Raw genomic sequence first — 21,728 nt, 5'->3', positions numbered from 1 at the left:
GTTCAAAATTCAGCAGCCCGATTACTAACAGGCGCAAGAAAGAGAGACCACATATCTCCCATTCTGAAAGAGTTACATTGGCTACCCGTCCACTTCCGTATCATGTATAAAGCCATATGTGTCATCTTCAAAACTATTCATCAACGCATCTTATGCACTTCAGCTGATGACAAAGGAATTGGAAAATCTCTCAGAAATAAGAATACGTGTGGGAACACAAGGTCTGGATGAACAGGCACATCATTTGAGGACAGAGGTCAATCCCAGCTAGGGACACAAGCCGCGGAGGAAAAGAAACTAACCAGGATTCCCTCAGTAATGGCGAGTGAAGAGGGAAGAGCCCAGCACCGAATCTCCGCCACTCCGGGTTCGGGGATCTGAACCCGACTCCCTTTCGATCAGCCGAGGACGACGGAGGCCATCGCCCGTCCCTTCCGAACGGCGCTCGCCTATCTCTTAGGACTGGCTGACCCATGTTGAACTGCTGTTCACATGGAACCCTTCTCCACTTCGGCCTTTAAGAAGAATGCTTAGTCTGTTTAAAAAAAGAAAATGAACGGACCCACTCTGAAGGACCATGCTCAGTCTGTTTAAAAGAACAAAATTAACGGACCCACTCAAGGACCATGCTCAGTCTGTTTAAAAGAACCAAATTAACAGAGACACTCAAGGACTATGCTCAGTCTGTTTAAAAGAACCAAATTAACGGACCCACTCAAAGACCATGCTCAGTGTTTAAAAGAACCAAATTAACAGAGACACTCAAGGACTATGCTCAGTCTGTTTAAAATAACAAAATTAACAGACCCACTCAAGGACTATGCTCAGTCTGTTTAAAAGAACAAAATTAACGGACCCACTCAAGGACCATGCTCAGTCTGTTTAAAAGAACCAAATTAACAGACACACTCAAGGACTATGCTCAGTCTGTTTAAAATAACAAAATTAACAGACCCACTCAAGGACTATGCTCAGTCTGTTTAAAAGAACAAAATTAACGGACCCACTCTGAAGGTCAATGCTCAGTCTGTTTAAAATAACAATATCAACAGACCCACTCTGAAGGACAATGCTCAGTCTGTTTAAAAGAACAAAATGGAACAGACCCGCTCAAGAAGAATGCTCAGTCTGTTTAAAATAACAAAATGGAACTGCCCAGCTAGGGACACAAGGCCTGGAGGAACATGCACATCATTGGAGGACAGAGGTCAATCCCGGCTAGGGACACAAGGCCTGGAGGTACAGGCAGGCACAGCAACGGAGTTAAAACACTTGTGGGAACACAAGGCCTGGAGGAACAGGCAGGCACAGCAATGGAGTTAAAACACCAGTAGGAACACAATGCCTGGAGGTACAGGCAGGAACAGCAACGGAGTTAAAACACTTGTGGGAACACAAGGGCTGCACAGTAGATGCCGGTCAGGCACAGCGATTCATGTCAAGAACATGTGCTGCAGTGCTTACATTATCTTGAGCATAGGAGGCAATTGGAACTGCTGCAAGGCTCCTTTCAATAGCTTTTATTCATCTTGCCATTCACAAGGAAAATCGGGAAAGCCAAGCAATGGCAGGTTTACTTTCAAAAACACTAGCATTTCCATCAAGACCGGTGACAGCCTTGAGCGGTGAGGGCTCATGATATCCCCTGTCATTGAAAAAACACGTTCACTGGGCACACTGGTTGGTGGACATGACAGATATCCTTCAGCCACTTTGGCTAGGTGTGGCCAGACAGTGGACTTGTGTGCCCAATATGCCAACGGATCTGTCTGCGTGTTCTCTATCGGCTCTGAGAGATACCGTGTCACTGACAGCTCTGCTGCTGTCTCCTCCTGTGCTTGGGAGGGCTGAGAGTCACTCAATCCAGTTACTTTCTCTCTCGCCCGTTGCACAACTGATGTATCTTTATGGCCAACATGCCTTGGGCGTTCTGACGTTGAGGTGGAGGCACTAATAATAGTATCTGTCACTGACACAGTCCTTCTCCTGCCAGGGCTAGCAGCAGCACAACTCTGTGACGTGCCTGCTGTTTCCACCTGTGCTTCAAGCCTAATCTGTCTCCGCCTATGGTGCTCCTGTTCACGGACCTGTGCTAACAACAGCTCCTTCACAAATGACAGACAATTGGTCTGTAGGGCCAGTTTACCTTTCACACGGGGATCACAGACAGAGGCGAGCATGTATGTGCTGTCCTCTGTTAAAGGCCTTAATCTGTCTTTCACCTGCTGCTGCAAAACGTCCACACACTGCAGCACCTCAGCAGTCATTCTCTCTTGCCGTTTAATGCCTTCCAAATGGTCATCCAGGAATTTCACTATAGGGATGATGTCAGCCAAGGTGGAACTTCTGGAACTCAGCTCCTCCGTGACGTCCTTGAAGGGCTGCAGGATTTTTAACAGCTGACTCATGACTAACCAATCGTGATGCCCTAGGGGATTCTGCACACCTATGTCTATTGTACCAGAAAGTTCATGAAGGGGTGTCTGCAGCTCCAGTAACCTCTCCAGCATCATAAAGGTGGAATTCCACCGGGTGGGAACGTCTTGAATGAGACGCTTCTCAGGCATATCCAAATCAGTCTGCTTTTTTCGGAGAACCTGCCCCGCCCTGACACTTCTGTGGAAGTGTGCTGCTATGTTCCTGCACTTGTGTATTAACCTACGCAGGTATTCAGTCTCCTTGTCCTTGGACTCCAAGCCCAGACCTGACTTCACTACCAGATGCAGAGTGTGTGCAAAACATCGGATGTTCTTAAACCGCCCATCGCTTATTGCCTTAACCATGTTTGCACCGTTGTCTGTGACAAAAAAGCCTGCCCGCGTTTTACTGTCTCGCTGGTGTACTTGCCAGCTCGCCAGCATCTTTCTGATGCATGCTAGAATATTGGCAGCGGTATGGGAATGGTCCGTCAGGTGGGTGTTCAGTAAAGCCCACCTCCACCCTGATGCTTGTTCAGTAATAGAGCTGCTGGCTGCCCCTGCCTCTGCCATGTCCCACCAGTGTGCTGTCAGAGAGAGGTAAGAGTGTGCAGCATTCATGGCGGTCCAGATATCGCAGGTGAAATGCACTCTTCCGTCTGCCTTACCTAGCAGTGCTTGCAAGCGACTGAGACAGTGCTTGTACAGGCTGGGGATGACCTTTCTACTAAATGTGGTTCTGGAGGGGACTTTGTAATTTGGAAGTACGACCTTCAAGAAACGTTTGAAACCCACATTCTCCACTAACTGCAGGGGCTGGTCATCAAGGGCAATCATTTCCCCAATGCTCCTGGTTACAACTTTTGAGGCTGCCTGCCTCCTACCCCGGGATAGCGTTACCGCACTCCACCCCATTTCCTCCATGGTGCATTGTCGCTTCTGCCACATGTCAGTGGGTTTCTGGCCTGCCGCCTGACTGCTAGAAGGGTATGAGGGCGTGGGCTGACTCTGCTGCTTTCCTACCACTGCACCCTGGTTGGAAGGGGAAGGGGTCCCCTGACGGAAACTGCCACCATCCCGATGGCAGTAATCTTGTTGGGTGTTGCCTCTTAATATGATACTCCATGCCAAAATTTGACAGATGTCCCAGTTGCTTGCCTCTGCTAATATCCCTGGCACAGTAATTACACCGAGCATAACGCCGGTCTTCTGTCACTTTAAAATGTGCCCAGATCGCAGATTTCTTTTGTGATCCTCCTCTCTTTCCCGCCCTGGGGGTGGATGGTGGCACTGGAGTTGAGGTACTACTGGGTGTGGGTGGTGCACCCACTGCACCCGGCAAAGCAATGCCAGCGGGGGCAACAGTCACCCTCTGTCTCCCTTCTGACAGCTCTTCCTCCTCCTCGATATGAGTGGAATGTCTCCCCGGCCGCAGAATTCTGGAGGAGGAGGCTAAAACAGGAGTAACTGACAATTCTACCGAAGATTCCTCAGGTATTACATCTTCCGTTTCTGATGAGAATCCCATCCAAGAAGATTCTTCTTCTGAATCAGAAGCTAACAGTGCCAGCGCTACCTTGTCACCGCGAAGTTTTGCTGGACACTTCTGTCCCCTGGCTGCTCTTGGGTGTATAACTTTTGTCTGGCTAGACTCTGCCTCATCTTCACTCTCCTCCAAAACTGCAGGGACAGAAACACGTGGTGGCGATTGCAAAGTTTCATAGTCTGATTTCTTTTTTTTTGCCATGGAACTGCCATCCCCTACAAAGACGTTTGATTGCGACAGTTGCCTTTTTAGCTGTACTGGTGGTGTTGCACTGGTGTCTTTTGCGGTGCCTCCGCTGCAATTCCCACTAAGTCGCTTGCATCTCTCTTTCCCTGACATTATGGATTTAATGTCAATGAGTACTAGTGGTAACACTGCCCACTGTCCCACAATAATAATGTTCAGTCTGTTTAAAATAACAAAATGAACAGACCCACTCAAGATGAATGCTCAGTCTGTTTAAAATAACAGAATTTAACAGACCCACTCAACGACAATGCTCAGTCTGTTTAAAAATAGCAAATTGAACAGACTCGCTGAGGGCCAATCTTCACTCTGTTTATGCCCACTGCCTGCCTGGCAATGCACGGAATGTGTCTGTCTGTGTGCACTGCAGTGCACATAGAACTAAAGTAGATATGAGGCAGGGTACTCCCAGCCCTGGAACTGCTGCCCACCCAGCACTGAACCACTCAAGGAGAATACTTTTAAGTCTGTTTAAAAATAGCAAATTGAACAGACTCGCGGAGGGCCAATCTTCACTCTGTTTATGCCCACTGCCTGCCTGGCAATGCACGGAATGTGTCTGTCTGTGTGTGTGCAGTGAGTGCACAGAGAACAAGCTTCCTTTTAAGTAGATATGAGGCAGAGTACTGCCAGTGCCAGCCCTGGTACTGCCCACCCAGCACAGAACCAGTCAAGGACAATGTGGTTAAGTCTGTTTAAAAATAGCAAATTGAACAGACTCGCTGAAGGCCAATCTTCACTCTGTTTACAATGCCCACTGCCTCACTGCCTGCCTGGCAATGCACGGAATGTGTCTGTCTGTGTGCACTGCAGTGCACATAGAACTAAAGTAGATATGAGGCAGAGTACTCCCAGCCCTGGAACTGCTGCCCACCCAGCACTGAACCACTCAAGGAGAATGCTTTTAAGTCTGTTTAAAAATAGCAAATTGAACAGACTCGCTGAAGGCCAATCTTCACTCTGTTTATGCCCACTGCCTGCCTGGCAATGCACGGAATGTGTCTGTCTGTGTGTGTGCAGTGAGTGCACAGAGAACAAGCTTCCTTTTCAGTAGATATGAGGCAGAGTACTGCCAGTGCCAGCCCTGGCACTGCCCACCCAGCACAGAACCAGTCAAGGACAATGCGGTTAAGTCTGTTTAAAAATAGCAAATTGAACAGACTCGCTGAAGGCCAATCTTCACTCTGTTTATGCCCACTGCCTGCCTGGCAATGCACGGAATATGTCTGTCTGTGTGCACTGCAGTGCACATAGAACTAAAGTAGATATGAGGCAGAGTACTGCCAGCCCTGCCTGGCACTGCCCAGGATAAAATGTACAGACTCACTCAATAACAATGTTCTTTTTTTTTTTTCCCTAACAAAGAATCTGTTCTGTGTTGTCTATCAAATTTGGTTCTGTTCTGTGTTGTCTATGAAATCTGGTTCTGCTATCTTGTCTGCCTCAGCCTGCCTGAGCCCACCCTGCACGATCCCGATCCCACCTCCCCACACAATCGCTGAAAATGTCCGTGAATCCTCGTGCTGCTGCTGCTTTTATAGTGCTGGCTCGTCAGGAAATCCTCAGAGAAGCACTGAATGACAGCGCGATTCGCTGCATTCAGTGCTTCTCTGAAAAGGTGAACGCACATTCGCTGCGTTCCGGTATCCATGCCGACCTGTCCCACCCTTTCCTGTGAGTCACTGAGACTCACAGGACAGGGTCAGACAGGTTGGCATGGTTACCGCAGGGGCGCCGCCATTTTCAGGTAATCCGGGGCTCCGAGCTCGCAGCTAATGGCGGCGAGAAAGCGCGCGCATGGCGATTCGCCGTATCCAACATATCTATGTTCAATATGTCGGAAATCTGCTCGTATACGCCTCATCTTTTTTGTAAGTTAAAAAAAAAATATGAGTAGCGTTTTACATATGCGGTCAATACGAATGCACACCCCTACTGTATATGCCATAATTCAAACCTGTATGCAGCTGTATATTAACAATAGTTCTTAATTATTCTTAGCTATTTGTTTCAATTTTTTCAGTGATGTATTCTTATAAGAACAAAATTGAGCTATCTAGTTTTTGCCACTATTTTATTACATACACGACGTTAAGTAGATTTCAGCATGCAAGCAACAAGATGTTGATATCTATCTAGGATGGACATTGAGTTTTGTCAGACTTCATTGTCAATGATGCCAGTGTCGACCAAAAGAAAAGAGAATCCACAGGGATTGAATTTTTCCTCATACACCTGTAGTAAACTATATTTGCCAGAAGCTTTAGTACAGAGGGTTAACAGTTATTATGGATTATATTTTGACAAGGCTTGGAACCCAGCTGGTACTCCAAATTGCCCATGTCTTGGAATTCTTTGTTAACGGTAACCACAGCAGCACACTGGTTGCCATGAAAATTGCTGTGCTGTTGCAGCTATCAGCAGCAGAAAGATGTCTGGGTACTTGCAGGTTGGAGCCCCAGTTGACTTAAAGCCTTAGCAAAACCAAATTTTATCTGTAAATTGTTAACCTTTTTAATAAATATTTTGAAACATTGCTGGCTTTAATACATTTCTAAGGTGCTTTATATAGCAATGTATGGCTCTACCAGTTTGAGTAGCAGTTATAATTGTGTTATGTTATCTGCACTCGGTTCTAATATAGTGTGTTTCTTTAATTTCAGGGGGTTAACAGTAATGTTTGAGGTAATGAAGACCTATGGCCATACCTATGAAAAACATTGGTGGCAAGATTTATTTAGGATTGTCTTCAGGATATTTGATAACATGAAACTTCCAGAGCAACAGACTGAGGTAAATTAGAGAGAAATCATTTTTAGAAGGTTTTTTTTTTAATTTTAAATTTTGAATTCCACCTTTCAGATACTTCAAAGCGTATTAGACAAGAACAGAATATGTTATCTGTTTCTGTATTAATAACATCTTGGAGGTTTTCAGAAGACACTCTTTAGATATCAGTGAATCATTGTGCATCAACTTTCTGTGACTGAAATTTGCTTTTCGAGTTGATGATCTGTATCTTGTTTGCTTTGTTCAGTATTTCTTTTACCTTTTCTAACTTTCAGTATTAACCTTCTTTGTTATAGTCCATTTATAGTTAGGGAGTCATTTTCAAAAAGATTTACACCCTTAAAACTGGGTTTTATGCATGTAAATGGGATTTTGAAAATTACTATGAGATATGCTACTTTTATGTGCGTATATCCTTTTGAAAATAAACCCCTTAGTATTTAAAGGAAAAAGATTTCTGCATCCTTTTGTCAGTTGGTTTTTAAAAGCAAACATGGCAGTGTTATGATTGTGATATTAATGCAGATTTTTTTATTTTAGCCCTCTTTTCAATATGTTTTCTCGAGTTCTAAATCATGCCTAATTGATTTTTTTTCATTACTCATTTATACCACACTGAAAATTTTCTGGGGGATCTTTCACCGTGTTTTGATATTGTTTTGTATTCTAAATCTTCATAATTTGTTTCCAATAAATCAATGTAAATAGAGATCCATGTATGCCATGCACAAGTCCCATTTTTGCAAGGGGTGAAGTGATAGCGTAAAATGAGAGATATGAGTGTTGGGATAAGTATAGAAACTTAAACACTTAACTGCCTAGAATGGTAGAAGCCCAAAGAGGAGAGATTAATTAAAGTTGATTTGCACAAAGCTGCAGCAACATGGCTGCATCGATCTCCCAAGAAGAAGAGGCAAGATCAACTAAAATGGAGTAGCAGCAGGGCTTTGGTATATCCTCACGTATAAATAGGGAGAGATGACAAGTTTCCTAGTATAGAAAGCAGATTGACTTGGCTATATATCTCAGCTAAGGACAAAAAAAAGAAGGAGCCATCTCCTGCAAATGTTTAAGCTTAGATGGCTAGCAGCTTGAAGATATCCTTGGCATAGAGGCTGTTGATAACATCAAGGGAAGGGTAATGGCCAAAACTAGAGCAGCATGAATGGTAATGTTTTTATAGCTGACAGCTGGCAAATAATCCTTAGCTAGATTAGTGTAGGCAGGATTGACCTCATTGAGTGGGAGAAATGGTCTTTATCCCAGGACAAGCAGGGTGATAGTCCTCACATATGGGTGAATACATTGATGGAGCCCCTCTCACGGAAAACTTCTGTCAAAGTTTCTAGAAACATTTGGCTGGTCCACTGAGCATGTCCAGCATGCCATGATCCCTGCAGCCACAGGGGTCTCCCTTCAGTCTCTTTTTTTCCGCGCTGCTTTTAGCCTCGCGTTGAAGGAGCTCTGTGAGATCTTCTCACTGTTTTTTCCTCACGGAATATTACTTATAACAATAAAATTTCTGTCACAAAATTTCCCTCTCAGGTCTCCATTCAATAACCCGTTCAGTGAGTACTCTTTGGAGTCTTTTTTCCGTCAATTCTGGATACTCTTTTTTTCACTATCCGTGAGCCATCGACCGTTACCCGGCCTGAAAGTTTCAACAATGGCCACAGGTTTTAAAAAATGTCTAAATTGTCCCCGGACAATGTCGATTACAGACCCGCATGAGATTTGTGTTCTCTGCCTGGGATCAGGCCATGATGTCCGCGCATGTTCCACCTGTGCCCAGATGACACCGAAGGGCAGACTGCATAAAATGGAGGAACTTTTCAAAAAGATCACTCCATCATCGTCTTCGGCGTCGTCACTGAAGATAATGCCTTCCTCTGTTGAAAAACATTGAAGTAAAAAGAAGGCTGATGACTGTCCGTCACCAACCCCATCTGGATCTTCTATAGCGTCCTCTTCAGTCTCCAGCAAAGATCATCGAGAAAAAAGACGCCATCGGCACCATTCCGATTCTGTTCCTTCGGGAAAGCGGGTCCGGGTACAAGAGCTACCATGCCCCTCTGTACCTTAGGCACCAGGGCGCTCTCCACCGGTAACTGTGTAGGAGGCTGTGCCACCACACTCTGCTGTGGAAGTGCCAGCAGCGCCAGTCTTACCTTCTCCTGTGACAGAGGACCCAGTCCCAGTTTCCAGAGAAGAAGCGACTTCAATGATTCAACAGGTAGTCACAGAAGCTTGGCAAAAATTCAAACTTCCATCGACGCCGATGTCATCATCGGTACCGACACTGGACCCGACCATATTTGCTCCTCTCCTGATCGATGCCTTACTCTGTGCCGGTAGAGCATCTATGCCTTACTCTGTGCTCTACCGGCACTGATACCATCGACGGGTCCCAGGATGCCTCCATCGACACCGCCCATAATAAAGCAGCTATCGATGGCTCCAGCAATACCTATACCAGGCTTATCTGAAGATGATGACTCTGATCACACTCCAGGACCATCGGGCTTACAAAAACCCGGCTTTCCATCAATGCCATTCCTGGGTCCATCGATGCCCTTACTGCCTGGTCCATCAGGGAATTCCGTGCATCAGTTCCCATCGATGCCTTCGATACCTTTCGGTTCCCCGTCAATGCCTTTTCTGCCTCCATCAATGCCAAAACAGATTCCAACACAACCATCAAAATCCGCATCGATGAAAAAACATCCTCTTCCACAGGATCCCTTACATCCTTCTGGATCCCATTTCCAACATCAGCTCAATCCTTGGGAGGATGTTAATACTGAAGCTGACACTGATACTGATGACCTCGCATCTGAACCTTCTCCACCAGAGGAAAGAAGGAAATCCCCACCAGAGGACCTATCTTTCCAACACTTCATAAAGGAAATGGTTGATACCATCCCCTTTGAATTGCTGGCTGAAGAGGATACCAGACATAAGACACTTCACGTCCTACAGTTTGTAGATGCACCGAAAGAGGTCATGGCGATACCCATCCATGAAGTCCTTTTAGAGCTTCAGCATCACCTATGGGAGTATCCCTGTTCTGTGCCTGCCGTCAATAGGAGAACGGATGCAACATACCTGGTTCAACATACACCAGGTTTTCAAAAACCACAGTTGCCACATCATTAATTTGTTGTTGAATCAGCCCAGAAAATAGCAAGGAAGCAGAAGCTGCATTCATCTGCTACTCCAGGAAAGGAACATAGATTTCTGGATTCTTTAGGGAGGAAAGTATTCCAAGGATCCATGCTTGTGTCCCATATAGCTGCATATCAGTTATATATGACACAGTATCAAAGGAACTTATGGAAACAAGTACAGGATATAGCGGATACCCTCCCACAACAACAACAAATAGCACGCAAGGCTCTTATTGTCAAAGGGCTGGAATCAGGGAAACATGAAGTAAGGGCCGCATATGATTCTTTTGAAATATCGGCCCGACTATCAGCTACAGGTATTAGTGGACGTAGATGGGGGTTGGCTGAAGGCCTCAGATCTCAGAATGGAAGTCCAAGAGAGACTCATGGACCTACCATGTACAGGAGACATCCTCTTCGGAGAGAAAGATCCAAGCTACTGTCTCTTTACTTAAAGATCATCACGAGACTCTCCGCCAGCTGTCTAAGCTGCCATCAGACCAACCATCCTCAGTTCGTAAAACCTGCAAGACGTGATACTAGAAGGCCCTTCTATCGGCCTCGTAGGTACTATCCGCATACTACTTCTACACGCCCTTTCCGTCAATCCCAGAGAGGACGTCCACGTCAACCAAAGCAGATAAAAACTCAGCCAACCCCACAAACAGGACCAGCATCTGGTTTTTGAAATCCATACCAGAGAACAGCAACCTTTTCAACAACCCTCAACCCAATCTACCTGTTGGAGGTCGTCTCCACTACTTCCAACACCATCGGAGCCTCATCACCTCAGATCAGTGGGTGTTAGCTATCCTGAAAAAGGGGTACCGTTTAAAATTTCAAAAGTTACCCCCGGAGTCTCCACCCATTCCTCTGTGGTCGCACAGCATCATAACAACTCAACTACAATCAGAACTCTCTACCCTGCTAACTACCAGGGCTATGGAAACTGTTCCCCGGTCTCAACACGGCAGGGGGTTCTACTCCCGTTATTTCCTAATTCCAAAGAAAACAGGTGGTCTCCGACCCATCCTAGACCTCCGCAATCTCGACATATTTCTTCAAAAAGAAAAATTCCGCATGGTTTCCCTAGGAACCATTCTTCCCCTATTGCAACGAGGGGATTGGCTCTGTTCTCTGGATCTTCAAGAAGCTTACACTCACATCCCCATTTCCCCAAAATATCGAAAGTATCTACGATTTGTAGTGGGAAAAAGACATTTCCAATACCGAGTCCTTCCATTCGGACTGGCCTCAGCACCTCGGGTGTTCACAAAATGCCTGGCAGTTGCGGCTGCACATCTAAGAAAAAAACAGCATTCATGGTTTTCCCTACCTAGACAACTGGCTCATCAGGAATCCATCCAAAGAAGGAGCTCTTGCTGCCTTGCGGACCACCATATCTCTTTTGCATTCCCTGGGGTTTCTAATCAATTATCAGAAATCACATTTGAACCAGTCTCAACTTCTTACTTTCATCGGAGCAGACCTCGATACCACAGTCGCAAAAGCTTTTCTTCCAAGCAATCGGGCAAACAATCTAGCGAATCTTGCAAACTACTTGAGCACCCGCAATTTTGCTTCTGCTCATCAATTCCAGACTTTACTAGGCCACATGGCATCCACAGTCCATGTAACACCTATGGCAAAGTTAGCCATGAGAAGGACTCAGTGGACCCTGAAGTCTCAATGGCTGCAAGCTCTTCAGCCTATGTCGACCCTGATTCGAGTCAGCAACCAGTTACGTCTCTCACTTCAATGGTGGACAGACCAATCAGCTTTGCGGACTGGTTTACCGTTCCAACAGCCAACTCCTCAAGCAACTCTAACCACAGATGCATCCAACTTGGGATGGGGAGCCCATGTCAACAACCTTCAAACTCAAGGTACGTGGACCTCGCTCGAAAAAAATTGTCAAATAAACTTTTTTGAACTTCGAGCAATCAGATATGCCCTTTATGCCTTCAAGGACTGCCTCTCACACAAGACTATTGATACAGACAGACAACACAGTCGCAATGTGGTACATAAACAAACAGGGAGGCACAGGCTCCTATCTCCTGTGTCAGAAAGCAGTGCAGATTTGGGCCTGGCACACTCTATGAGTCTCAGGGCCACTTACCTCGCAGGCATACAAAATGTCCTAGCGGACAATCTCAGTCACCATTTCCACCCACACAAATGGTCTCTGGACCCCTGTGTAGCGAGCAAAATGTTTCAACGCTGAGGTCACCCAACCATCGACATCTTCGCTTCCAGGGTGAACCACAAAGTGGAAAAGTTCTGCTCCCTCCACAGCCATCGACAAATGTTCCCCAGGGACTCCTTTGCTCACCCCTGGAACACATATCCTCCGATTCCGCTCATAGCCAAGACTCTCGTGAAGCGACAACAGGACAGAGGGTCAATTATCCTCAAAGCCCAGTACTGGCCTCGACAAGTATGGTTTCCCATACTACTCGACCTCTCGATCTCACAACCAATTCGCCTGGGCACAGCGCCCACTCTCATAACTCAGAATCACGGCAGGTTACACCATCCGAACCTACAAACTCTTGCCTTGACAGCTTGGATGTTGAAAGCTTGATCCTACAACCACTCAGTCTTTACACGCAAGTCTCTCAGGTTCTTGTAGCTTCACGAAAGCCTTCCACTCGTAAATCTTACCGTTCCAAGTGGTCTAGATTTACCGAGTAGTGCACTCAAAAAGTATTGACCCTTTCTCTTGTTCCACTCCATCTTTACTAGATTATCTATGGCACCTTTCAGAGTCTGGCCTTCAGACTTCTTCTGTACGTGTACACCTGAGTGCCATTGCAGCATACCACAAACAAATAGGGGATGCCCCAATATCAGCGCAACCCCCTAGTAAGTCAATTTATGAGAGGCCTACTTCAGCTGAAGTCTCCCATTCGGCCTCCGGTATTGGAATGGGACCTTAATGTTGTACTTGCACAACTCATGCGATCTCTATTTGAGCCTTTGCATTCCTGTGATGTAAAATTTCTTACATGGAAAGTACTGTCACTAGTAACCATTACATCTGCTAGAAGGGTTAGTGAGATACAAGAACTGGTCACATACTCGCCTTACACAAGGTTCCTACATGACCGAGTAATCCTGCGCACTCACCCTAAGTTTTTGCCTAAGGTGGTAACGGATTTTCACCTTAATCAATCCATTGTTTTACCCACTTTCTTTCCAAGGCCTTACCCTCACCAGGGTGAGAGGGTTTGGCACACCTTGGACTGTAAACGTGCACTGGCTTTTTACCTCAACCGCACTACAGTCCATAGGAAATCCACCCAACTCTGTCTCTCTTGACAAAAACAGACCAGGAGTTGCAATGGGCAAACAAACTCTCTCCAACTGGCTAGCAGACTGTATCGAATTCTGCTATAAAAAAGCAGGCCTTTATCTCCAGGGGCGAGTAAGGGCGCACTCAGTTAGAGCTATGTCCACATCCATAGCACACTACCGTTCAGTACCTATTGCAGACATTTGCAAAGCTGCAACTTGGAGTTCTCTGCATACCTTTGCAGCTCATTACTGCTTAGATAAGGAAGGAAAACAAATCTCTGCCTTCGGACAATCCATCTTGAAAAACCTGTTCCCAGTGTAATACCAACTCCTTCTACAACCGCCTGCTGTGATTCAGGCTGCCTCATGGGATAGGTGGCGATGTCCTTTCGTGGATTGCAAACTGGCTAAAAGACAGGAAACAGAGAGTAGGATTAAATGGGCAATTTTCTCAGTGGAAGGGAGTGGACAGTGGAGTGCCTCAGGGATCTGTATTGGGACCCTTACTGTTCAATATATTTATAAATGATCTGGAAAGAAATACGACGAGTGAGATAATCAAATTTGCAGATGACACAAAATTGTGCAGAGTAGTTAAATCACAAGCAGATTGTGATAAATTGCAGGAAGACCTTGTGAGACTGGAAAATTGGGCATCCAAATGGCAGATGAAATTTAATGTGGAAAAGTGCAAGGTGATGCATATAGGGAAAAATAACCCATGCTATAATTACACGATGTTGGGTTCCATATTAGGTGCTACAACCCAAGAAAGAGATCTAGGTGTCATAGTGGATAACACATTGAAATCGTCGGTTCAGTGTGCTGCGGCAGTCAAAAAAGCAAACAGAATGTTGGGAATTATTAGAAAAGGAATGATGAATAAAACGGAAAATGTCATAATGCCTCTGTATCGCTCCATGGTGAGACCGCACCTTGAATACTGTGTACAATTCTGGTCGCCGCATCTCAAAAAAGATATAATTGCGATGGAGAAGGTACAGAGAAGGGCTACCAAAATGATAAGGGGAATGGAACAACTCCCCTATGAGGAAAGACTAAAGAGATTAGGACTTTTCAGCTTGGAGAAGAGACGACTGAGGGGGGATATGATAGAGGTGTTTAAAATCATGAGAGGTCTAGAACGGGTAGATGTGAATCGGTTATTTACTCTTTCAGATAGTAGAAGGACTAGGGGACACTCCATGAAGTTAGCATGGGGCACATTTAAAACTAATCGGAGAAAGTTCTTTTTTACTCAACGCACAATTAAACTATGGAATTTGTTGCCAGAGAATGTGGTTCGTGCAGGTAGTATAGCTGTGTTTAAAAAAGGATTGGATAAGTTCTTGGAGGAGAAGTCCATTACCTGCTATTAGGTTCACTTAGAGAATAGCCACTGCCATTAGCAATGGTTACATGGAATAGACTTAGTTTTTGGGTACTTGCCAGGTTCTTATGGCCTGGATTGGCCACTGTTGGAAACAGGATGCTGGGCTTGATGGACCCTTGGTCTGACCCAGTATGGCATTTTCTTATGTTCTTATGTTCTTATCTTCGTCAGTGGCACATCAGTTGTTGTGCCTGTTGCACGAGTTACATGCCATTGACCTATTACAGGATGAATCAGCCTGTAGCTTGCTAATCACCCATATGTGAGGACTATCATCCTGCTTGTCCTGGGATAAAGCAGAGTTGCTTTATCCCAGGACAGCAGGATGTAGTCCACACGAAACCCACCCGCCACCCCGCTCGTACTTTTATTGCTACAAATGGGACTGAAGGGAGACCCCTGTGGCTGCAGGGATCATGGCATGCTGGGCCAGCTCAGTGTGCCAGCCAAAGGTTTCTAGAAACTTTGACAGACGTTTTCCGTGAGAGGGGCTCCATCGATGATGTCACCCATATGTGAAGACTACATTCTGCTGTCCTGGGATAACACCAGTTACAGGTAAGCAACTCTGCTTTATCATGTGACGTTTACTATGTTTGTTCTAGCCTTGTGCAATCAGTACCTGCTAAGAGAGGTTCAGATAGAAAGTTGTTTTAGCTAGGTTAAGTTTAGTATTTTCCAGTGCATATATCTCCACTGTATGTAAGATTTGTTTCAGATATAAAGATGAAAATCAATCTCTTAAATATAGGTCATGAGTATTCAGCACAAAAATTAGATTAATTTGGACAGGATGTTAAGGGCATATTCTGGAGAGATGAAAGTGGTATATGAGGGGAAAAGAGATTAAAAATCGTGTTATACAGATAGGGCAGTTAATTTTTGCTTTTTTTTTTTTTTTTTAAAGCTGTAATTTATATGTATGTCAAGGATTCACAAACTTTAACAGTGAACCTGCCCAACCAGGACTCTCTCTAAGTATCTAAACCTCTTTCTTCTTCCCAGGTTGTTTCTCACTTCATTTCAGGGGCAGATGGGCTATTTCTTTCCATTCCATCTACCTTTCCATATCACCTTTCCCACCTTCACACCCTCTTGTCTCTAACTTATTGCCCCCACTTCTGCTCCCATGCCCACATTGCTTCTTTCTAGCTTGTTCTCCTCCAGCTCCCTTATAACTTCTTTTTCTGACTCGCTCCCTTTTTATTCCACAAGTTTCTGAAGGAAAAGTCCATAAATCATTATTCTCCAAGGACAAGCAGGATGGTAGTCCTCACACATGGATGACATTGGATGGAGCCTGGCATGGAAAGCATATGTCAAAGTTTCTAGAACTTTGAGCTTCACTGAGCATACTCAGTATGCATTATACCACACATCCACACAGGGTCCCCCTTCAGACTTATTATATAGAATTCAAGGATAAAATAAAATAAGGAGAAGAAACCCACATAGTGGGTCTGCTCGACCTACGATGTTTCTGAAATAACATTGAGGGCCTCTGCAGCGAGAAACGGCACCCTCAGACTTGCATGGTTGTAGGCCTCAGATTTCTGACCAGAAGTGCAGGAGCGACTCGCTTACATGCCATGCACTGAAAAGAATCTTTTCGGAGATTTTCGGAGTTTTCATACTGTTGACGTCCAGAACCTATGCTCATGTTTTTACTCATCAATAAGAAATTTCCCCCTCCTCCCCCCCTCCACGAACAACCTTCCTTCCCCCTCCCCCCATTAGCAAACCTCCCTCCCCATGCGCTAGTTTCGCTCTAATAGTGCATACTGCTACTGTTCCTAGTTATGTTATGTTATATTATCCAAGTTGTTCACTCCCTTGTTCATTGTAAGACATATGTTGTCATTGTTTTCTACTTGTTATAATGTAAACCGGAGTGATAAGTAATTCTGTTACCTGAACTTCGGAATAAAAAAAGTTATAAATAAATAAATAAGGTCAAGGACACGGTGGCCCAAATCTGAGACCACCATGCAACACTTCAGCAGCTCTTTGCCAGCACTCTGAACCTGTCCTCCTCATCCAGGATGTTGTTGAGGTCTGGGCCAAGGAAGTACTTCCATCCGAGGAAGTGCTATCCTCCACTACCTGGGTCCCGTCAGTCTCATCAGGTCTTCCGTGGCCTGGCAACAAAGATCCACGAAGTTCCAACCGACATCTTAGTCAACTCCAGGGACAGGGTTTTGACTAGATGGTAGGGAACATAGCCCAGTCACCCGTACCTGGGGCAGTGGATCTGCCGGTTGGAGGAAGGCTACAGTTCTTTGCAAATCGGTGGCCCAATGTAACCTTGGACCAGTGGGTTTTATCCATTTTCCTCCAAGAGTACCGATTGAACTTATTAGATCCCCTGCCAAATTACCCCCAAGCCTGTTCTGGGACCTGGTAGTGAATCAAGTGGTACTAGTAGTAGTAAAGCCGTCCTCCCTCTTAATGGCCAGAGCAGTCGAACATGTTCCACTAGGGCAAAGAGGGCAGGGATTTTATTTCCAGAACTTCCTGATACCAAAGAAATCAGGGGAACTCCATCCCATCCTAGATCTAAGGGCCTTGAATAAGTTCAACAAAAAAGAAAAGTGCAAATGGTTTCCCTGGACACCCTGATCCCTTTATTGCAGAAGGGATGGCTATGCTCCCTGGAACTCAGACGCGTACACCCATATCAAAATCTTCCCAAGTCACCAGACGTATCTCAGATTTGTGGTGGGAAACAGGGCTTCCAATATTGTGTGCTGCAGTTTGGGCTTGTGTTGGTCCCCACACCTGTCTTTCCAAAATACCTGCCCGTGGTAGCGGTGAACCTATGCAGACTTGGGAGTTCATGTATTCCCCTATCTGGACAATTGGCTGGTCAAGAGCACCTCTTGGGTGGGGGCCAATGAGCCAATACACTTGACCATCCGAGTGTTGGAGACACTAGGGTTCATCATCAGCTACTCCAATTCCCATCTCAGCCCATCACCTCAATTGAACTTTATTGGAGCCCTGCTAGGCACTGCTCAGACCAAGGCCTTCTTGCTCAGAAAGCTTTCCTAGAGGCTTCCAGCCAGAACATGTTCAAGGCATGGTAGTGACTTCCACAAATCTGTGGCCAGGTGATCCAGGAATGTCCCCAGCAGAGCCAGATCTGAACAGTGTGTTACCACAGTATAGTCGGCAAATTAAGGCCCATCCAGTCTGTCCAGGTTTTGTCTGTCTACAACATAGTAAATCACCTGGGTCTGAAGAAAACAAAAGTAACAGTAACAGTGGTGGAGCTGCTTAGCAATAAGGCAGTCGAATTTGACATCATCATTGGAGTGAGACTACGATACAATGATAACATTAGAAAAAACTAAAAGGGACAGTGCTAAGGTTAAAAGTTTGCATGAGTAATGGACATTGTTTAAAAATTTCATTTTGGAAGCCCAAATATAATGTATTCTATGCATTAAAAAGGATTGAAGGAAGACCAAATGACTGCTGGCGTGGTTTAACAATGAGGTAAAGGAGGCAGTTAAAACTAAAAGGGCAGCTTTGAAAAACTGCATTGTATTTATTGTATTCACCCTAATGCATGCGTGTATTTCTTAATACAATACATAGGCAAGAGCAAATGTACTGGCAAATTAGATGTAAAATAGTTAGACAAGCCAAGAGGGACTTTGAGAAAAAGCTTGCCAGTGAGGCAAAACTCAATAAAAACCTTTTCTTGCCTCGACAAAGGGCCATTAATCTGATGACCATTGTGTCAAGGATTCAAATGAGTCAGCAGGTGTCAGCTTGGCAGATGTTGAAGCTGTTGAACAATATGACTGTGACACCTCATGTCATTCACTCCTTTGGCACGTTTATACATGAGAAATCCCCAATGAACCCACGCAGAATCTCAAGGATCGTATCCATGTCACCTCATCTCCAAGTTCAAGCTTCCTTGTTTTAATGTAATGCCTTGTTTGTGCAAATTGCTATGGTTAAATGTAAACCGAATTGATTTGTAACTTGTTACAAGAATATCGGTATATAAGAGTCCTAAATAAATAAATAAATAAAATCTCTCCGGGACTCTTTGTCCTGGTGGTGAGTAATTTCAAATCTGGAAAGCGGGATCTCCTGTCAAAGTCCTCCTACCCAAATTGTCATCACCATGGATACGTTCACCCAGAGTTGGGGAGCTCATGTAGATGGGTTTAGCATTCAGGGTCTTTGGTCCGCCCAGGAAGGTCTTTATCAAATCAATTTCCTGGAGCTCCATTTGATCAGGTACGTGCGGTGAGCTTTCAGTTATCAGCTGTCCAACAAAATTGTCCTGATACAAACCAGCGACAAGCAGAGAGGCATAGAATAGTCCTGGTCATTCTCCCTATCCTAAGAATGGTGCTCAGGGCTATGTACTTGGCCAGAACAAAGAACAAGATAGCGGACAGACCTAGTCTCGCATTCAGATTCCACAAATGGTCTCTGGACCACAATGGCCTCTGGGAAAGTGTGGATGTGGATCTTTTCACAGTACCTTGGAATAGGAAGGTTCTTCGGTTCTGCTTCCTGAACAGGACACGCGCAAACCAGCCTCCGATGCCCTCGCCTGGCATTGGGGAAAAGTCTCCTATATGTCTATCTTCTTTCTCCACTGGTAGCAAAAACTCTCTTCAAGCTTTGCGAGGACAAAAGGATTATGATCTTCATTGGCTGAGACAGGTCTGGTTTCCACTCCTCAGGGATTTGTCTATTCAGAAAAGGATCAGACTGGGGACTTCACCAGATTTCATCACATAGGATCGAGGCAAATTGTGACATCCCATTCCTTAGTGACCAGTCAGATGAATCCAGAACAAGTGGATTATGCGCCTCAACAGCAGATGGTCACGGAACAAGATGTTACAGTATATACACCACTGCAGTGACAGCCTGTCAGTATTCTCCATTTCCAACAGATGGTGGTCATGCATCTCCCTACTGGGGATTGCTTCAATTTGGAAAAAAAGGAGAACTAAGGAAAATTAATTCGCCCCTCTCTCTTGCGGCGATACCAAATGAACCCTCCCCCAGTTGAGAATTCCTAAGATGATTTCTGTGGTCCCTCAGATGAGTGCCTTGGTCTGGTAGCTGGTTTTTCAGCCAGCGTGGACTTAACCGTTTAAGCAGCTGAAAGGCAGTGGGTGCAGGAAGCCGAGCATAGCGATGACAGTATATGCCCTCTCTCCCCACAGCAGAGACTGTCTCTGTACTCAGCCAGTTTGGGCTGAGCTCAGGTAAGTTTTAAAAAATAAATAAATACATAGACAGAGAAGGACTGTATTTTGGTGTAGAGTTTCTTCCTTCCCTCGGTCTCTTTGCTCGGCGAGCCGTTCCGACATTTGTCCTGCTAAGTGAGAGGTCGAGGAATGTGGGCAGCCTGGCGAGTTGAGTAGCCTCAACTCTGTAGGTTAGAGCGCAAAGTGCTGTTGAGGCCTAGGCCCTGAGTAGTAGGCCTCAACAGCATTTTGCGCGCTTTCTATAGCATGTCCTCTACAGGATTGTCAGTTTGGTGTTTATATCTAGCTCTGCGTCCAGGGTGTGTGTCCAGTTTTTGACGCTTAGTCGGGCCTTGTTTAATGTGTCCAAGTTAAGCTGCATCTTTAGTAGTTGCATGCTAACCTGTGCATATAAGTTTAGTGTGAAAGAAAAGAAATAGATGCCTGTAGTCTTAAAACAATCCTTTATTGCAGTGGAGACACAAGGGTAGCCCGACTCTGGCCGAGTTTCACCGTTTCAAAACGGCTGCCTCAGGGGCTTACAATAATCTTCTTGAATTCATTAGTTATATATCGACTAAGAATATAATGTGATCATATAAAGAGCTGTATGATCTCTTATGTTGCATCTTGAAGCATTCGCGATAATCTTCATGTTTGCCTTTGCTAGTGGAGTTCTGCTATCGCGAATGCTTCAAGATGCAACATAAGAGATCATACAGCTCTTTATATGATCACATTATATTCTTAGTCGATATATAACTAATGAATTCAAGAAGATTATTGTAAGCCCCTGAGGCAGCCGTTTTGAAACGGCGAAACTCGGCCAGAGTCGGGCTACCCTTGTGTCTCCACTGCAATAAAGGATTGTTTTAAGACTACAGGCATCTATTTCTTTTCTTTCATCCTGACGGCTATTATAGATCGCCTTCCTTCGTGCTTTTTGGGTCCTTCCCTTATAAGTTTAGTGTTGCTGTGCCCTTAAATTATTTTGCGACACCTATCCTGGGGACGCCTACGTTTTAGATGCCTAGGTGTGAGACGCCTAATTCTTTTGGACAATTAGGTTGGATGCCTTCAATAAATAAATAAACAGTTTGACACATGCCTTCGGTCACCGCTCAGTGCACTGTTTGCCTAATGGCACCTATACTTAAGAAAACTAAGCGCCTTTCTTTTTGTGCTGCCTGTCATATTTGGGTATCTCAGCCTGGAGTGCCTGCTAACTTGTGCCAGCACTGTTTGGAGGCTCAAGGAGAATTATAATACTCTGATTTCACTAAGCCTGATTCTTCCTAACTGGATGTAGGCCTGGGTAAAGATGTTGAAAAGGTGGGTGCTTGATTTTGTACTACCCTAACTGGTTCTTCAGCAGGGGAAGGTAGCTTAGTGAGTATGCCTCAGGTACCTCCTGGGTTTGGTATGGATACTACATTTTCAAGGGTAGAAGTTTTCCAGGGATTGCAGTCCTTTCTTCAAGCACAGTCTTCAGCCCTGTCCAATGCTCTGAGGGCAGAGTTGCAGGTGGGAACCTTGCCTGGACCTACTGTTAAACGCTGGGATACATCTAGATCGGCAGCGGGACTGCCCACTAGAGATCCAGATGGCATGGATGATGAAGCCGTTCCTGACTCTCTAGAG

At 45.2% G+C, this 21,728-nt stretch overlaps 1 protein-coding gene across 3 annotated transcripts in view; it reads left to right on the top strand.

Annotated features, from left to right (window-relative positions):
* The window catches only part of ARFGEF1 (ADP ribosylation factor guanine nucleotide exchange factor 1), a 626,657-nt gene that overhangs the window by 517,724 nt on the left and 87,205 nt on the right, over positions 1–21,728 (top strand). For all 3 annotated transcript variants that reach the window (XM_029591432.1, XM_029591431.1, XM_029591434.1), the window contains one exon: positions 6,873–7,002. In XM_029591432.1, coding sequence (XP_029447292.1) covers positions 6,873–7,002 — 130 coding nt within the window. The remainder of the gene's footprint in view (positions 1–6,872; positions 7,003–21,728) is intronic.

This window comes from Rhinatrema bivittatum, chromosome 2 (assembly GCF_901001135.1).
Source record: "Rhinatrema bivittatum chromosome 2, aRhiBiv1.1, whole genome shotgun sequence".
Taxonomy (NCBI): domain Eukaryota; kingdom Metazoa; phylum Chordata; class Amphibia; order Gymnophiona; family Rhinatrematidae; genus Rhinatrema; species Rhinatrema bivittatum.
The sequence above is the reverse complement of the archived record's forward strand: the minus strand, read 5'-3'. Positions and strand labels throughout refer to the sequence as shown.